The 18,457-nt window shown below is 36.9% G+C and overlaps 3 protein-coding genes across 10 annotated transcripts in view; all 3 read left to right on the plus strand.

The window, feature by feature from the left end:
• The window catches only part of LOC117282446 (zinc finger protein OZF-like), an 11,231-nt gene extending 5,140 nt beyond the window's left edge, over positions 1–6,091 (plus strand). Inside the window, exons 3-6 of the mRNA XM_033752131.1 lie at positions 983–1,065; positions 2,884–3,869; positions 4,481–4,508; positions 6,052–6,091. Coding sequence (XP_033608022.1) covers positions 983–1,065; positions 2,884–3,869; positions 4,481–4,508; positions 6,052–6,091 — 1,137 coding nt within the window. The remainder of the gene's footprint in view (positions 1–982; positions 1,066–2,883; positions 3,870–4,480; positions 4,509–6,051) is intronic.
• Positions 3,230–13,375, plus strand: LOC117282440 (oocyte zinc finger protein XlCOF6.1-like). Of its 6 annotated transcripts, XM_033752092.1 has the most exons (5): positions 7,981–8,054; positions 9,368–9,508; positions 10,090–10,223; positions 10,843–11,509; positions 12,931–13,375. In XM_033752092.1, the coding sequence occupies exons 1-5, from the start codon at positions 7,986–7,988 to the stop codon at positions 12,997–12,999; spliced, it is 1,080 nt and encodes a 359-aa protein (XP_033607983.1). In that variant the 5' UTR covers positions 7,981–7,985; the 3' UTR covers positions 13,000–13,375. The 6 variants fall into 6 exon arrangements, with proteins under 6 accessions (XP_033607980.1, XP_033607982.1, XP_033607979.1 ...); XM_033752089.1 differs by lacking the exon at positions 7,981–8,054 and adding an exon at positions 3,230–3,317 and having other exon boundaries at positions 10,843–13,375; XM_033752091.1 differs by lacking the exon at positions 7,981–8,054 and adding an exon at positions 4,091–4,114 and having other exon boundaries at positions 10,843–13,375.
• A 1,971-nt stretch (positions 13,376–15,346) lies between these two features.
• LOC117282442 (zinc finger protein 239-like) lies at positions 15,347–18,090 on the plus strand. Of its 3 annotated transcripts, none has more exons than XM_033752095.1 (4): positions 15,347–15,584; positions 15,836–16,014; positions 16,540–16,604; positions 17,239–17,319. In XM_033752095.1, exons 1-4 carry the CDS (start codon positions 15,548–15,550, stop codon positions 17,252–17,254), a joined length of 297 nt encoding a protein of 98 aa, XP_033607986.1. In that variant the 5' UTR covers positions 15,347–15,547; the 3' UTR covers positions 17,255–17,319. The 3 variants fall into 3 exon arrangements, with proteins under 3 accessions (XP_033607986.1, XP_033607984.1, XP_033607985.1); XM_033752093.1 differs by having other exon boundaries at positions 15,362–15,584; positions 17,255–18,090; XM_033752094.1 differs by having other exon boundaries at positions 15,364–15,530; positions 17,255–18,090.
• Positions 18,091–18,457: the final 367 nt, after the last annotated feature.

Genomic DNA, 18,457 nt, shown 5'->3' on the forward strand with positions numbered 1-18,457 from the left:
AATGAATGAATGAATGAATGAACGAACGAACGAACTTGCAGCTCCACACATTTTTTAATCTCAATGGCAGGCAGAGGTGAGTTGTCAGCTTCATGCCCCAACTTGACACCTTCTTGGGATACAGCCAGCAGACCCATTAGATGTGAATGTAGATGTGTCACAGAGTCAGTTGGATCCTGTGAAGAGAAAATCCATGCCCATGAATCTCTCCTTAGTATCTGAGTTGTCCAGCCCTAGTCAAGTCATTGTGCTGTCCGAGTTAGCTGTATTTGTATTAGAACCTATTGAATTGCATGGGTACAGAATGTGGCCACTCCTCAGGGAAGGACAGGTTGAGACTATTTCACAACAAATGACTGAAGATAATATTTGTATCTGTGAGAGATAAGATATCAGAACGCTGACTGAAATTGTTTAGTGAGGAGTTTCATAATTTATTCCTTTCTCAGAGTATTATTAGGATGATCATATCAGAGAGGATGAAGTGGGTGGGACATGTAACATACATTGGAGAGAAGAGAAATGCTTATGAAATTTTTTGTTGTGAACATGAGCTTGGAAGAACTTGGATAGTACTGAAATGAATGTGTGAGGGTATGAACTAGATAAATCTGGTTCAAGATGCAAACTAATGGCAGAGTCTTGTGAACTTGCTAATGATCCAACAGGTTACATTAAAGGTGAAGGTGCTGAGTGACTTCTGGGTTGTCAGGAAGGATTCTATCCTGTGGAATTGGTTAAAAATAACAAAAATAGGTACTTGCATGTGAATGTAATGTGTCCGTTTATAATTGCCCGGCATGAACCCTTGCATTCTTTCTTTGTTATGTAAGTGTTAATTGTCCCATTCTGCTCTACTTCGTGGTCGAGAAACCATATTTAAATGGCCGAAATGTTTAGAATGTTTGGAAGTAACACAGCATGGGCTGTATGCACGATTTTCTCTTCTTTGTTTACAATTGTTTAATCCTCTTTATGGCAGGAGGAAGTACAGGATGTCAATGTACTCAAGGAAGAACTAAAGGAAGATGTTACATCAAATGAACATGAAGCATCTGTGGGATGGTGAGTGTGACACCTGACACTCCGCTTAGTGCTGTCAGGTTTACCAATATTAGGTAGCTTGATGTTGATTTTTATAAGATCAACTAAATGTCATCCTTATATGAAATATGACATAAGTAATCTCTTCAGATCACGGCTATGTGACACACACCATGATCTTGGCATCTTATTTAAATAACTAAAACGCTGAAAGTACCTGGAAAAGGTTGAGACAGATTCATGACGTACTTCTTTTTCCATTCAACCAGTCACACATATGTACAGGGTGTCTACAAAAGGTCTGACACATTTTGATCTTTAATAATTCTGAAAATAAGGAAGATAGAAATAAACTGGTTACATTGTTGGATTGAGAAACTCAAAAAGTTTTGTGTCTATTGTTAATAAAGTTGTACATATGCGCCATTTGTTGCACATAAAATATCAAGATGATATTCAATTTCTTGTCAGGTTCAGGCAAGCATACCGACATCCACAGTGGTTATTGCGTCTCTTACTCTGGTTTTTAATTGATTGATGTCTCTCACCTGTGTCTTATAAACAAATGTCTTTGTCATATCCCCAGAGGAAAAAGTCCAGTGGGGTTATGTCAGATGATCTTGGGGGCCAAGAAATTGGACCACCTCGTCCAATCCATCTTCCTGGAAAATGTTTGTCCAAAGATCATGAACTATGGTGCTCCAATGAGGTGGCACACCATCTTGTTGGAAAATGATTTCAGGCTGAAGTGCTTCAGTTTGCAGGAATAAAAAATTCTGCAACATGTCTAGGTAAATGACTGATGTAACTGTCTTTTTTGCGAAAAAGAAAGGCCCAATGACTCAATCATGCATAAGAGCACACCACACATTCACTTTTGGGCAGTATCTTGCCATTTCACAGTATTCATGAGCGTTCTCTGATCTCCAAATAGTACATTATGGCGATTGACTGTTCCGGAAATGTGGAAGCAAGCTTTGTCAGAGAACAATATGGTTGTAAGAAATCTTTCATCATCCTCTATTCTTCGTAACATATCTGTTGCAAAATCCATTCTCTTAGGCTTATCATGTGGTTCAGTAGCTTGCACAAGTTGCATCTTATAAGCATTTCTTTCCTAGAATCTTGTGTACTGTTGAAACTTGCATATTCAATTCTCTTGCCACTGTTCTCAAAGATTTCCTGGGACTGCGTGCAAATGCTTCTCAGACACACTCAACATCATCAGTGCTTGTGCTGGGACGTCCGGAACTCTTCTTACTGAGGACACTTCCTGTTTCTAAAAATATCTTTTTCCATTCTTTGATAATGTTTCTAGAAGGAGGATCTTCCTAGTAATGTGTTATGAAGTTCCTCTGCGTTTGTGTCACCGATTTTGTTTCACAAAACCACACCTCTCTTTGCGCTCTCTCTCCTGCAGAGTCTCAATTTTCTCAACAATGAACACTGCGCTGACAGCTATGAACACGTTCGTGACCTGTAAAGAGGAAAATAAACTTTTTGAGTTGCTCTTTCCACCATTGCTAAAGGTTTATTTCTATCTTCAATATTTCCTGAATTTTAAAAAGCTCAAAATGTGTCAGACCTTTTGTAGACAACTTGTATTTTAGATATATACAATATGTTTTGCTCATGTCTTATATCTTTTCTCTCAGCTAAAGTGAAAAGTGAACCACAGAATAAATGTGAATCTGAAGGAACTTTTGTTAGTGATTGATGATCTTGGTAACCATGTTTATGTGTTCCATAGAAAATGATACTATTTAAACTAACTTAGAAAGAATGTAATCCTGACCTGTACATTAAAAGATATAGTTCACACACTGCCCAATGTTTCAGTGTGGCTGAGTTTACAGATGAAGACGCACCCAGCTGTTCATCACTTGCAGATCAGAATACCTCCAAATGTGATATTTCTGGGGAAGGTGGAAATTGTATTAGGCAGCAGAAATTCACCAACAGTGGAAAGAAACATGTGAAGTATAATTCCACATGTCCTGGAAACAGTCAAAGTCTTGCTAGGGAAAAACCATTCAAATGTGAGACTTGTGGTAAACGATATTCTTACAGAAGTCATTTAGCTACACATCACCATATACATACTGGAGATAAAGTTTCCAAATGTGACATTTGTGCACTGAGTTTTACAGATCCTGGTGAGCTAGTAATACATTGTCAGATTCATACAGGAGAGAAACCGTTCAAGTGTGAATTTTGTGGTAAAGGATTTGCTGCTAATGGAACTCTGGTAACCCATAGAAGAATACATACAGGTGAGAAGCCATTCATTTGTGAGATGTGTGGGAAGGCTTTCTCAGTTGGTAGTAGTCTAGTGCAACACCGTCGTACTCATACAGGAGAAAAACCTTTCACATGTGAGGTATGCAGTAAAGCATTTGCTCGGTCTGGTCACCTAGTAAATCACCGTCGTATACACACTGGAGACAAGCCGTTTATATGTGATATATGTAATAAAGGTTTTGCAGAATCTGGCCCATTAGTTAAACATCGTCGTATTCATACTGGAGACAGGCCGTATAAGTGTGACATTTGTGGTAAAGGATTTGGAGACAGCAGCAGTTTAGTTGGACACAAGAGATCTCATACTGGAGAGAGACCATTTACATGTCATATTTGTTACAAATCATTTTCTTGGAGTGGTCATCTGATTACACATCTACGCACGCATAATGGGGAGAAAACTCTAGTTTGTGATATTTGCACTAAACGATTTGCAGAACCTCGCTTGTTAGTTAAGCATCTCCGCCTTCATAATGGAGAAAGACTGTTCTCATGTGATACGTGTAATAGAACTTTCTCAGAAGGTAAGCAGCTTGTGTTACATAGACGTATTCACAGTGGCGAGAAGCCCTATAAATGTAATTTTTGCGATAAGGCATTCTCTAGGAGCGAAACCCTTTTATCGCACCATCGAATACACTCGGGTATGAAACCGTTCACATGTGAAGTCTGCCATAGGAGTTTTGCTCGGTCCGCACACCTTCTTTATCACCAGCGCCGTCATGCAGGTGGAAAAATTATTCAGTCAGACACTTCTATTTGAATTCAGGTAGTAATTACAATATTTTGTTTCCATCCAAATTTCTGATTATAATATTAAATATTAATATAATATAATATTAAATTATAATAATTACCATTCCTTGTTTATTTAGACATAAAGTTAATAATTTTGGCATTCTGTTAGGTTCCTGGGACTGAAATTTTCTCAGGAATGGTAACTTTGAAAAACTGCAGTCATTTCTTTCTACATCTGAATTTGTTATCGCTTTATTGAAACAATGTAGTTTAAAAGTGTCATTAAATCAACAAAAACAAGACAAACTTTTTGGAAGTACTAATATTTCAACTGTAGTCAAATGGTAAATGTTTAAAAATGAGCGATTTATGTAACATTATTATTATTCTTTTGAAGAAAGCAGTCTTCTGGGATTTGGCACCGTGTATATGTGGTGTTAACCAACGTTTCGGAGGAACGTATCGCCCCCATCTTCAGGGTAGAAGAAAAAGTATAAGAAATCTGCAAGCGACAACACCGTGAGAAATGGTAAAGCAGACTGATTATTATTCTTTTGTTCATAAAAATGCATACTGCAGTTTGCAAGATATCTTGCAACTTTAAAAAAATAATTGTACTCTGCAGTGTTTCATAATTTGTCTGAGGAATATATATTTAATGTTCCATAAGAAGACTTAAGATTCTGATTTGGACATATACCATCAGTATACTCCATCTGCTACATGCCATGTTTAGTGACACAGACCATTACGCCATCGCCCAGAAGTCCTGTCTTCAACATACTGTCGCGTATCGGGCGTATATCGCGACAAATAAATTCTCGATGTATTCGATATAGCGAATTTTATTTCACATTCGCACTTACAATCACCCAAATTACAGATTTACGATTACTGCTATCTGCAGTATCACAATTAGTACACTCCAAATGCCAGAATACAACTGACTAGTTGCTGGCTAACTCGGCGGTAGCTCCAGGACTCACTGACTGACTCAGTACAACTGACTCGGCGACTGTTACAGTACAACTGACTGTGAATAGCCTTCGCTTCTCCCTATGTAGCCTCGATCGGACAATACGGCCACGTAATAGGCACCCTTGTTGCTAGCCACGCTGTCCGGTTACGTCACCGCTGTTGATTCGCCTTGCATAGTTACCCGGTTACGGGGCTCGGCTATCTTCGGCTCCNTCCGCTCGTGATGTCACCGCGCATGGCTGCCAGGATGCGGGGTGATTACTCGCCTATTATGCGAGCGTTACGTTACCGCTGAGGGGTGGGAGGTGAGCGCTGACTCACCCGCCGCGTCACTGCTGGTGTTGGGGGGGGCTCGGCTTTGCGCAGCATGTCACAATACTATTCATATGCCAGTGGGAAATCCAAACATGTTTACACAGCATTTTTTCTGTAAAGTCACCAGTAAGGTATTGCTCTGGTTCCTAGAGTAGATGAACTTTGTATACATGTTCAGGTTTTTTTTTTTCTGATAGCTAATCAGGGCTGAATTTTGTTCTTAATAAAGTGAAAGTTACAAGCTTGGTACTTAGTTCTTAGGTCAGAAGTCATAATATAAAAGTTTAAGTGCACTTATAATTTTTTAATGATTTTTCACTTCAGTCCTTACTGAACACCAGAGACATGTCCAAGACATTACAAGTTTGAGAATCCAGTCTAGAATATTACACAATAACACTGTGACTTATGTAGACAACATAATACTGCAGTGGTTTAAATATGTTTCATGAGTTAAAAAGCATGCTTACAGACTTTCAGGTGGGAAATCTCTACAAAAATTTGCAACAGGATGGTTAAGTAACACGCACAAATGGAAGGGTTCTATACATGGAGGCCAGTGCAGGGATTTTGTATCTTTTATGTTAAATCTTGTGGTTCTGCTTCTATGAAGATGGTAAAGAAATGAATGTGTGGTAATATATGCAGAATAATTTTCATTGATTTTGTCATCAGGATAGGTTTGTTTGATTTCTTTGTGAATGATAATGGTTAATACATCATTCATTGGCTTGAAAGAAAATGCATTGGTTTTGTGCTGAATATCTTTGCATCATTTTATAAGCCATTGGTTATAGATAGAATATCGGTATCAGTTTACCTCTTCCACATTTTATATTTTACTTCAGAATTGATAATAAAGGAATATGTTTGGCTCTTCAGAAATGCAAGGTTAAGATAAAGTTATTGCTAAGCAATTGTAATGAATTCATTGTTGATCTAAATGATGCACTGGTATATAAAGAAGTACAGTTCCATCAAGTATAACCATTTTGGTAATAAAAGAAATCTTTTCTGTCTCTCTTATTTTGGCCTCTTGGTGACCGTTATGGGTAGGCAAACGAACATTATAAGGGAAGTACTCCAAAGTTGTTATTGATCATAAATTGTTACTTGGTCATTGAAGGGATTTATGATATATCACATAAACACCGTCCCAAGTGCAACAATTTATTGTAGTTCTTTTGTCTTGCCCTCTTCTACACTACATGTTTCGGCCACAAACGGCCGTCATCAGGTGTATACACTTACGTAACTGTTACACTGCACTTAGTTTAAAATTTAAAACCACGAGTCTTCCCAATTGTTCTTTTCATCGTTACTAACAGGTTTCGATTTATTAGAATCTACTTCGCTGATATCTGATTTGTGCATTATCTTTGTTACCTACACTCGTCAATTTTGATTGTTATTAACTGGCACTTTTAAAATCTTCAGTTCTAATTTAAAAGTTCTTTTAAAAATTAAAATTCTCAGGGTTATTCGCCATATGTGTGTAGTGCATCAGCGGCTACTTCTTGTTTTCAGCACTGTTATTCTGTATAGGCTCCCTGTGTGCGTGCAACAGGATGCCTAAATATAATATTGGATTTATGATAGTTGTGAATATTAAGTTCCAGTAGTATAGATTAAGTTGAAAGGCTATGTTAAATTCATAAGAAACAGATGTAGTAATGGCCTTTGTAATGCCTTCTGGTGTTGATAAACCCTTCGATAATGAAAATAAAGCAACAATTATCACCAGACTCATTGTTAAGGGGACTGATTTTTTTTCCCCTTGGCACTAGAGCCCTAGTGGGCCTAGGCCTACCTCCATGAACTCCGTAAGGGGACTTATTCAATTAGCAATTATGAAAGGAACTAAACAAAAAAAAATATCACTCTGGTGAGAACTGAACAAGATTAGGGCGAGTGCACTCTTACGGACCGAACATCTTAATAGCATAGACCAAGAAGGCTATATGATGCGTAAAAACTAGTACTTCCATATTTTTCCATTCTTGAGAAACCGCAAGTCGCCCCAAAAAGTACATGTGTATTTTTTTTTTGTACATGTGTTTCGTGGTGTCTTGTAGAAAATTATATGGTAGGCGTCACAAACAGAAATATGAAAATATGGAGTTAGGGGCGTAGAAGGATGTCACTGCATATCCGACGTAAAATGGAATAAAGTCAAATGGCAGTGCAATAGCAAATAATCCAGAAGGCCTGCGTTGCATTGTTCGGCGTCTTGGTCGTTTGTGTGACATTATGCGGCTTTGGGACTGCACTTACACGTAGTAAACGCGTATTATCTATTGGTACAGACAGCACAAAATGAATTAGATTACAGTAAAACGTTCGAAGAGAAAGCGTAACACATATGCAAGAAGGCGTAATTTCTTTACAGTCATTACTAGGCTTATTTATTGGATCCACAAATTGTTTACAAATCGCTTTCTTGGCTCCTGATAAGTATCTACGAGGTTAGACAGCGTTCCATACGAAACGACAGTAATCTTCGGTAAGTTCTTTGACCTAACTACGGAATTTACAGGATTACCAATTTCCTCAATGAGTATATCATATCGAGGTCAGTCAGGTCAGGATCGTCAGGATGGTGCGTTCAAATGATCGCAGTCGCCCCAATTCATATCACTATGCATCGTCTTCCTATTTCATCGCCTTGCAATATCTCGGTAGCTGAAATAATCCGATAAATTAATTAAGGCGTTTATTTCTTCACGTTTTTTGGTGATTAGGAATCGAAGTGTGTGACCAGCACAGGTTTGGGCATTGTATTTGATTTGCAGAACATATCGGTGATGCAGATTTAATTTCTAGAATCTTTAGCATGTTGTATATTGCTACTTACGTTATATTTTCTTAATAAGCTAATCGAATAGAAGCATAGTACCATAAACTTAAGCAGAATGTAATGGTTTAGACAATACCTGTTAAGCAGTGTGTGAGGACATAGTACAATATAGCCAATTCTGTGTGATCTCACTGTAGTGTAATTTGTGTTTGAGAGGTCGGAGGAGAGCCATCTGACAAAATCCTTTTTGTTAGTCGGGCCTTTTCTGGTGCCATAAATCAACAATTTTCTTTGTCTAGTATTATACATTAAAATTAAGTTTTCCTTGTTGGCATACTAATGTGTAACATATAATTGCCATATAGATGAAGTGCTGTCATAGCATTAGAGACGGTGAATAGAAATTTTACTTGAAATAGTTGAAACAGGTCCCTCCATATTCTACCCAGATTGTCATTCTCACCCATCCTCTCATTCAACAGATTAAATATGTTACATTATATAAACTGAAATTAAGGAATATATAATAGAAAGGGTATGTGTACCTCCACATTTATGATAACATAAGACAAGCAGGCACTGTTCTTTGCTTGATGTTGTATTTACTATTCTTATCCTAATTTTAGTGATACAGGATTTGTTACATGCTGGATGTTTTTTTTTTTCTTCTTCCCCCCCAACCCTGAAAGTAGAGGTGATATGTTTCTCCAAAATGTCAGTTGACTTTTAGCAGACTACACAGTGATTTATCCAAGAAGGTATAACACTTTGATATGTGTAAGAAAGAGTAAGTAGGATCCATGCAGATTTCTTAGCTCACAAGATTCATGAAACTTTACATAGTTATACTGAAATTATTTCAGAGTGACAGGCACATGATGTTGCAAGTGTTCTGGCTTTGCTGGGAATTGAGGAATGTTGCCTGTACTTTTATTATACACGAAGAATAGTGATAAAGTTAGAAAAGGGTGTGTACTTTTGATTTTACTTTGCACTGTGTATTAATGGATCCAGTAATATGGCCAGCAGGGAAGTAGATATAATACTAGTTCTGTGGTCAATTTGTGAACACTGTTCCTTGTACACAGTGCTGCGCACATCACACATCCCTGTCAGGAAGTGGAGTGTGAAGAGATGAAAGAACAGAGGGGCAGCTGATGATACAGACTGTATACGAAAAATATTGTTTTACAGAGCAGCATGGATGGGATCAAAGAGGAACCTGAATCAGGCGACTCACGGCCATCTTCTCCACTTGAAGAATATGAACCTATTTTTATAAAGACTGAACACTTTGAGCCTGAGACATTGCCAATAATGAAATGTGAAGCCGTGGTGAGTTTTCTGAGCAACTAACCTGTAGATCACAGTGAAGTGGGATGCAGCAGAGTGCTGCACCATCCTTAGTGGTGGTTCAGCTAATTGTTTACTGAAACTGATTCCTACACATGAATTCCATTATGTCTTATGATTTTATTATGGGATGACAGACTTGTCATGATTTCAACTTTTAGTCTGTAGCCTTTGGCTGGTCACTATATACGGTTTCTGTGATCTGAATAAACATGATGAAGTTTAGTTATGTTATTCAGGCCACAAAATGAGGAACCGTGAATGGTGTGGATGATGTTGACAGAAGCTTCCACTTTCATATCTTTTATTGTATTCCCCTCCAGCCCCAGGCACTTCCTCTCTTACAACAGTTATCACTGTTAACACTCATTTGAAGAGAACAGATGAATAGTTGGAGGAGCTTGAAGGAGAGGGGGGATCACTGCTTAGGAATTCTGTCCTTGGCCTCAGTATTGACAGGATCACAAGGATTAAAACAAAATAACGAATTCACATAAACTGACAGATACATAGAATATTTTAATATATTTAAACTACACTGAGGATGAAACGTTGCTTTGCAGCATAGTGTGGACATAGAGAAAGAGGAACCTGATGCAAATAAAGATGCTGCCCTGGGCATGTTGTGGGATGTCAACCCAAACAAGGAGCTCAAGGATGAAGTGACCATAGAGGATCATGAAGTACCTGTAGATAGGTGAGCATGTGGCTTGAGAAGACTGTTGCTTCGTAGGTCATTTTGCGAAATTAAAAATGTGCTTTGAATTGTCATCCATACATCCTGCCTTTATTTCTTCATTTCTTCCACACCTTCTTGCCCCATTTGTCTCACTTTATTGATCATTGTATCCTCTTCTGTCCTCCTTGCCCTGTTTCTTTCTCTTTCCTTCTTTGTATCCATCATGATGTCTTACTTTATATGGAGACTTTTAATGTTTATGCATATTCTGTTGAAGTCTTCTTGGCATGTGCATTCTTTTGAGAAGACTTCCAGCATAACCAGTAACAGAGCACTCTTCGTCACATAAACATGTGATTCTGTGACCTATTAATATTTTTCATGTGAGGGTGGAGATCTCAACTCTACTGCCCAGGCTTTCAACACATTGGAATAATTTTCCTCCTTGTTATGTCCTTACTCTTTTGGAATGCATGTGACTAAAACTGTGGAATGGCTGTTCTGTTTGATTGCATTGGGAGGGACAGAATAAAATCTATACTGTGAGATTAATTTACTCCTCAACATATGTGTAATGAAGCATAGTATCTGTAATTGTGAGAAGCGTGACAGCACTTCATTTGTACTGTGTACACAGTGTGGATCAGGCAACCAGCATAAAGGAGGATGGAGGTGGAAGCAGCAGTAGCAGCAGCAGTAGCAGCAGCAACCCTTCCATCCAGTGTGATAAGTATAAGGATGGCAGTATCACCGTTTCATCAAATGGTAGGAAAGGAGTCACACAGCCATATAAATGTGACGTATGCAATAAACAGTACCAGCACAAAGAGAATCTGAGGATACACTATCGTATCCACACAGGTGACACTCGATTTGAATGTGATATATGCAACAAGGCATTTTGCCAAAGTGGGCATCTTGCAACTCACAGACGAACACACACCGGTGAGAAACCATATCAGTGTGATGTATGTCATAAATACTTCTCCCAGAAAGGCAATTTACAGAGACATTATCGTATTCACACTGGTGATAAACGATATGAGTGTGAAGTATGTGGTAAGACTTTCATTCAGAATGGTGAGCTTGTTGTACATCGAATGACTCATACAAAAGAAAGGCCATTTGGTTGCACTTTATGCCCAAGAAGATTTACGCAGAAAGATATATTGAAGAAACATTATCGTATGCACGCTGGAGACAAGCGTTTTACATGTGAAATATGCAGTAAAGGTTATTTTGAACGGCGTAGTCTGGAGAAGCACTATCGTTCTCATACGGGAGAGAAGCCATTCAGTTGTGAGGTGTGTAATAAGAAATTCTCGCAGAAAAGCATCCTGCATAGCCATGTACGTGTACATACTGGAGAGAAACCATTTACATGTGAAATATGTAATCAGGCTTTTTCTAGAAGTTTGCATCTTCAGTCTCATCGACGTACTCATACCGGTGAGAAGCCCTTCTGTTGCGAAATATGCAATAAGAGGTTTTCACATAAACATAATTTGCAAAGACATTCACGTAATCATGTAGTAAATGTCAGTCAGGATTGAAGTGCATTGAAGCAATCATATTGATATTGGAGAGTACAGTGTGAGGTAATTTTTTCTTGTTCATTTAATGAAATGAGCAATAATACATTTCTACACATATAGATATGGAGTAAGATGCTTAACATCTCTCTCAGGAAATGTGACTATTTTAGTTGGAATTTCAGGAATATGAGTATGAGGTAAGACTGAACAAGGTGTAGGTATACTGCAGAAGCATATTTCTCTATTTTGATCAATTTTGAGATGCTGATGTAGAAATCTGATGTTTACAATGAAGTGTGCTAACTTCTCAGTTGTGACAGTCTGTAATCTGATGGGACTTTAAGGGTATTTCAGAGAAACATACTGCCTCCATATTCAAGGTCAAAGAATACGCGAAACAAACAGAAAATTCCTCTGAAACACCAGTGAACTTGTACAACATCACATCCCTGTAGGTAGTATTCTCTATACAGTCACTCCTTTAAGAACCTCAAATCCAAAAATTATAAGTTTTCAGATTAATTAATAAAACTGTAGTGTTAAAGTAAAATTGGCATGAGAGTAGTTGTATGCAACTTTTATAAATAATTCAGGTTAGTGTGTAGATATGAAGGAGTTTGCATACCTGATATGGAACATTTAGTGTTGAAATAGTGTTCTGTATAAACAGAGCTTTGCATGATATTACCAGCTTTTCAGGATTCTCTAATGCTAATAACAGGAACATTTATTCATCTGAAGAGGATGTTAGTCTCAATGTGGATATCTTAGGTTAGTACTAAGTGGACGTAAGAGGGAGAAGACTATCCTGCCAATGTAATGCTAATACATTGCTTCATGTGCGCGTGCATGGTTAGAAACAGTGATGACATTGTTCATTGAGAAATGAGATATTGTTGAATGTAGGAAATAATGTGAGATGAGAGGAATATGTGAAACTGGATGAATCCAGTTGTTTGTGAGCACAGAGTTGACAGTTTCTTATGTTGTGGATGTGATAAAATTTGGGATTTTTAATGTAGTGACTGCATTTAGATTTATTATATCAGATCACATAACAAATTCTTAATCATAAAATAATTTAGTAGGATGACGAAGGGATGAGGTTATGGCAGAAATAATTTCTGCAGGTAGGAAAACATATGAAAGCCTTGGTCTTCTACACTGGAACTTTGATTTTGCACTTTCAGGTTTTAGGTTTTTCCAGATTTTACACACTGCTCATTTGGTCCTGGCCAAATGCCCGTAAGAACATCTGAGCTGTTCCACTTACGTTTGTCGTGGTAAAATGGGCACATCTTTGCATATGCACATTTTTCAGTTTCACATGAGAGCTATACAGGCTGACAGCTCTAGAGAAAAAGGAAGAAAATGACTGACTGGATAGACATATCATGGTATAATTTAGTGTATTTCATTTACATTATTTTGTTCAAATCTCTATATTTTAAATGTTACAAACTTATGGTACAAAGAACCTACATATTTCTTTATGTTGCATCTTTTTCATTTTCCTGATTTTACACATTGCTCCATGTTACGCTTATTTTAATTTGGTTCCTTTGAAAGTGTAAAATTGCAGTTTCACTGTATGTATATGTAGCCAGGATCTGTTGTACTGCAACAATATTCCTTTATGNATTATTTCATGGTTTGCATATTGGCATTCATTCAGAAATCAGTTCAAGTTGAGAATATATTTAATGAGATGTATCCCTAAAGTGTTCAAATCCCATGATAATATAGAAAACATATTCCTGGCATAATTTTCATTATATCAAATTATTTACATAAAATTTTGAAGCAATTTGAAAAATATGGTTCCATTTTGAGTAATACACCTTATGCATTTTCTTTGATGTTATGTACATGTTTGTGTACTGACACAGTAACATATGAAAGTCATTCATACAATTTCAAAATATAGAATACCATTTTACATGACAATACTTGATCAGATTCTGATTGAAATATCCCAAGTTTTTCAATTCCTTCGTGGTCCTGCTTCCTTTTACTTTTCTTTGAGATTGAGTAAAGAGATTATAGCTGGTGTATTTTACAGAAATCACCCTCTGAGAATTGGACCGAAGGAGCCATTATTTGTGAGTGAGAGTATTACGTGTGAATAGTTTCTTTAAGGTATGACTTATTTTGTGTATTTAATGTGCTGTCTCAATTCTCATAGTTTATACACATAAAGCATTCTACTCCCGCTGCCACAAAATGTTACACGTGTTATTGCATACATTCTCCCTTCAGTGAATGTGTTTGGCCTGTCCCTTTTCTCCAGTAGGTGAGGATTTCATTGCAATTACTTTTCATCTGTTTTGATAAATTCCACAAAACAGTTGATTCAGTGGCATTAAAACCATATAGGTTAAAGATATAATTTCAAGTTTCAGTAATCTTTCAAATATTTTCTTCTTCATGCTGACTATTTTTTGTTTAAAGAAACATGTTCTTTTCTATATACAAGTAGACCAGACAAGCTATAACGGATCAAATTAATTTGCTTTATAGTGTTTATAGTAGATAGAAGTGAATGGCCATCTTCATGCCCCTGCCAATTTACCCCAGGAAAAGAGCCACTAATATCCATTGTATATGGGGCTGGGTGCTGTGGAGTAAAAAAATCTCTTTACCTCCTTGGGGTCATTCAACAGCCATCTTGCATGTTACTATAACAATTGACCTATCCCAGCTCCTAAAAGTCAGTGTATTGACCCTAAAGCAGCACTGTAATTGTAATGTGTGTTACACTACATGGCCCAACAGCCAGACTGTAGTGTCGTTCCAAGGACTATGTTCCTAATGACTTCCAGCAAGGTTCTGAAACATAACCATCTGACTTTGGAGCTTTTGTGCTGTCTATGTGCTTCTTAGGGTTGCATATTGATTCTCAGATCCAGTGATTTAAAAACATGGTCAGGATTGCTCATTTTTCTGTGGGTGAATATTAGCATGTTGCATGTATCGACAAAAGTTTTACTTATCAACCATATGGCTTCTAATTCTCTCTTCTATTGTTACCTTGTGAGGCAATTTTTACGCTCAGAGATGGGTTACAAGGAAGATATCCAAATAAGAGACGCACCCTGTGGCATTGGCAGACCCGTCACTGTACAACCACTCCAAGCTAACTCTTTCACCTTGTCTCTGGAGTATTCGTGAAGTCCACACATTGGACACCAATATCCCTTTTCGTTTGGGTATTTGGAAAATACTCGGCAACTCCACATGCATCACATAATCTTGACAGTTAACCCCTCGAAATTCGGTTGCTTGTGGCTGAAGAAAGCCTAGAGAAAGAGATGACTAAGTAAATATACAGTTTATTAAGATGAAATGTTGTGCCTACAACTTATGGCACCCAATCTTTTTTATATTACTTGAATTTCTTTGGTTAATGTTCATTTAAAACCTAACACTCCACAGATTTCATCAGTGGTGAACTAAGTAGCCCGAACACAAACATAATCAGTACATCCACAATTGAAACAAGTTAAAAAGTAAAGCACAATATTAGCGACCAACGAACAAAAATTATGCAAGACACCGCCAACTGAAATACACGGATTCGTCACTGCCCATGCGATACTTATAATTACGAAAAATTGTAGGAATGGAGTTTCCTTTTTATTGTCTCTCTGATGTACAATGCTGGTGTAGTTGTATGAAATGACTAACATTCATTTACTTTCAGCACAGTTTTGCATAAGTAACAGAAACTAATGAATTATTATACGAGTAAGGAAATCTGAATGTGCTCTGTGTCTACAAATATATGAAGGTAAATAATTTAGAAAAATGCATGAAGAGAGGACGGTCACGAAGTTAAATTACGGTATGTTTAAGTATTAGAAACTAATCATGGGCTCGGTATTTTTGACGTTATTGTAATAAAAATTAAAACTTTAAATTGTTAGATATTTGAGAGAAACGTTTATATTTGCATTTACAGAGTAATAAGGGTTTGGGAAAGAATGTGTTTTCTACACAATTTAAAATGTTCAAATTTTCGCGAGAATTTTAGAATTGTTGTTTTCGAAAGTAAATATTTTAAGAAATGTTCCTTTTTCTTGTGCTAAATGTCAGAAATGGATGGAATCAAAAGGGAACCACTTTCAGACAGCGAGATTCAAAACATTGATACAAAAAAGGAGGAACCCAATTCATGTGGGTACTCGCGACCAAATTGTGGTGATCGAACCGTTGATATGAAACAGGAAGGACTGCCTGAACCATTTGCATTTGTTTCAATAAAAGAAGAAGTGGTAAGTGCTGTGGAAAAGTCCTCATTTATAACTTCAACTTTCTTGTGATTTCAGAATTATACAGTATAGAGTGTTTTACAGTATTGTTATGACTTTTGTCATAACAGCCAGCAGAATAGACACGAAATTTACTTGATCAAAATGATCATGATATAGTAGAGTCCGTGTTAAGTCACAGGAAGACAAATCACAATGTGTTACTTCTCTTTATCAATATATGTGAGTATGAATATATGTACTGCACACCTCCTTATCTTAAAGAGAGTACTATTTAGCTGATAAATCATTGTATGTATTTTCCTTTGCATGCATCCAACATGTCTGAACCATCCTATATTATGCACCCATTCATCCTCAAAATTATAAAGAAATTCATCATCCCCCTGCAAGTACAGCTGTCCAATACAGAATATTTACTGTTCTCATTTCACTTGTTACTGATATTGTGTGAAGATCTGTTATATTGTACACGCTCTCACATGAGTGGTACAACACTGCTCCAATTCTGCAATCTATATGTTGTAGGAGGAATGTAATGAAACTGCAGTCAAACAAGAGCAGGATGCTAAAGCAATTGAACATGTGAAAAGGTGAGTACACAGCTTTATATGGAATGTCAACCATAACATTTTACGTGTGAAAAACAGATCGAAGGAACTTGCTATGTAAAATTGTTTTTATTCACTGAAAGGTACAACAATGTATGTGTATGATGTGTAGTCATCATGAATTTGTAATGTGTGACATGTTTTATATCCAGCCCTACGGAGAAATGATTGAATCCATGAAGTGAAAATAAATGTAAATGTTGAAAATAAATTTATTCCAAGGATATTTCTTCTTATAGGCATTGAAAGTCTGTGTTGAAGCCATTGGCTTATAGTTTCAGTGGAAGGGATCTAAAATTTGGTTGACATCATAAAATGCTTGAAGATTATGTTGATTATACCATTTTGGTTATTAAACTATTATAGCTATTGTAGGCATGAGATTGCTGCTAAATGACTTCCAGATTCATATTTATGTGCATTTGTATTAGAAGGAAGCAGAAACAGTTGTCAGATGCGAAGGCTGTCTGAATTGTTCACTCACTAGAAGAATGCTTGCACACGAAGATAATAGTCTGGTCCACTATTTCAGAACTGGGTGTTAATAAATTTTTAATTTTGTTCTTTAAATGTTCATGGTCAGATAGAAGACTGAATAAATATGTAAATATTTTAGAATTCTTATGTTTTAGTGCCCAAGAAGCAGATGACGTAAGTGGAAGTAGTTCTCAGCATCCCAGCCATAAGCTTCATGTATGCAATGTTTGTCAAAAAACATTTTTAAAGAAAGACAAGCTTACACGGCATGGACGTTCACACACGGGAGAGAAGCCTTTCAGGTGTGATATATGTGGTAGATGTTTCTCTGATAGTGGCGATCTCTCAAAACATCGACGAATACATACCGGTGACAAGCGATTCTTGTGTGAATTTTGCAGCAAGGGTTTTTATCGACGTGGAGATCTTGTTATTCACAGTAGATCTCATACGGGTGAGAAGCCATTCAAGTGCGAACTGTGTAGTAAAAATTTTTGTAGAAGGGGAGATCTCTCCAGTCATCATCGTACTCATTCTGGAGAGAAACCATTTAAATGCGAATACTGTGGAAAACAGTTCTCTCGAAGTGGACATTTGGTACTGCACATTCGGACACACACAGGCTATAAACCTTATATTTGTGAAATCTGTAGCAAAGATTTTTGTTCTAAGGGAGAACTAGTCGTTCACCAGAGAACACATACAGGAGAAAAGCCATATAAATGTGAAATATGTTGCAAGTATTTCTCTTATTTTGGAGCTTTCTCGAAGCACCGACGAACTCACATATAAAGACAGGTACGTCCAAGTGCAGTGATTATCACTAAGTTGCTTGTTGGCAGCCATTGCTGAATTCAAAATGAATGAATTAGTATAAGGAGAATTTTTTTTTCACATCTTTTCCTGTCTTGTTTTTGTGTTTCTTGTGGCTGTACTGGAGACGATGTTAGAAAGAGATGACCAAGTAAATATACAGTTTATTAAGATGAAATGTTGTACCTACACCACCCAATCTTTTTTATATTACTTGAATTTCTTTGGTTAATGTTCGTTTAAAACCTAACACTCCACAGATTTCATCAGTGGTGAACTAAGTAGCCCGAACACAAACATTATAATTAGTACATCACACAATTTAAGAATAGCAGTGTAAATAGAATATCTACATTGTATTTTGTGTGGGCAAAAGTACTAATGTTATACGATCACAAAGTGGGTATTAAGACAGTTAAACCATAATAGTGTGTGAGGGGAATATAAAGGATTGTATTTCTTGAATTTGTTCTTGCCCTTTATATACAGAAAAAGCATATCATAATTTGTCTTATTTTAAATAGGACAGTGATACATTTTGTCAT

The sequence above is a fragment of the Cryptotermes secundus genome, unplaced genomic scaffold (genome assembly GCF_002891405.2).
Source record: "Cryptotermes secundus unplaced genomic scaffold, Csec_1.0 scaffold318, whole genome shotgun sequence".
Lineage (NCBI taxonomy): Eukaryota > Metazoa > Arthropoda > Insecta > Blattodea > Kalotermitidae > Cryptotermes > Cryptotermes secundus.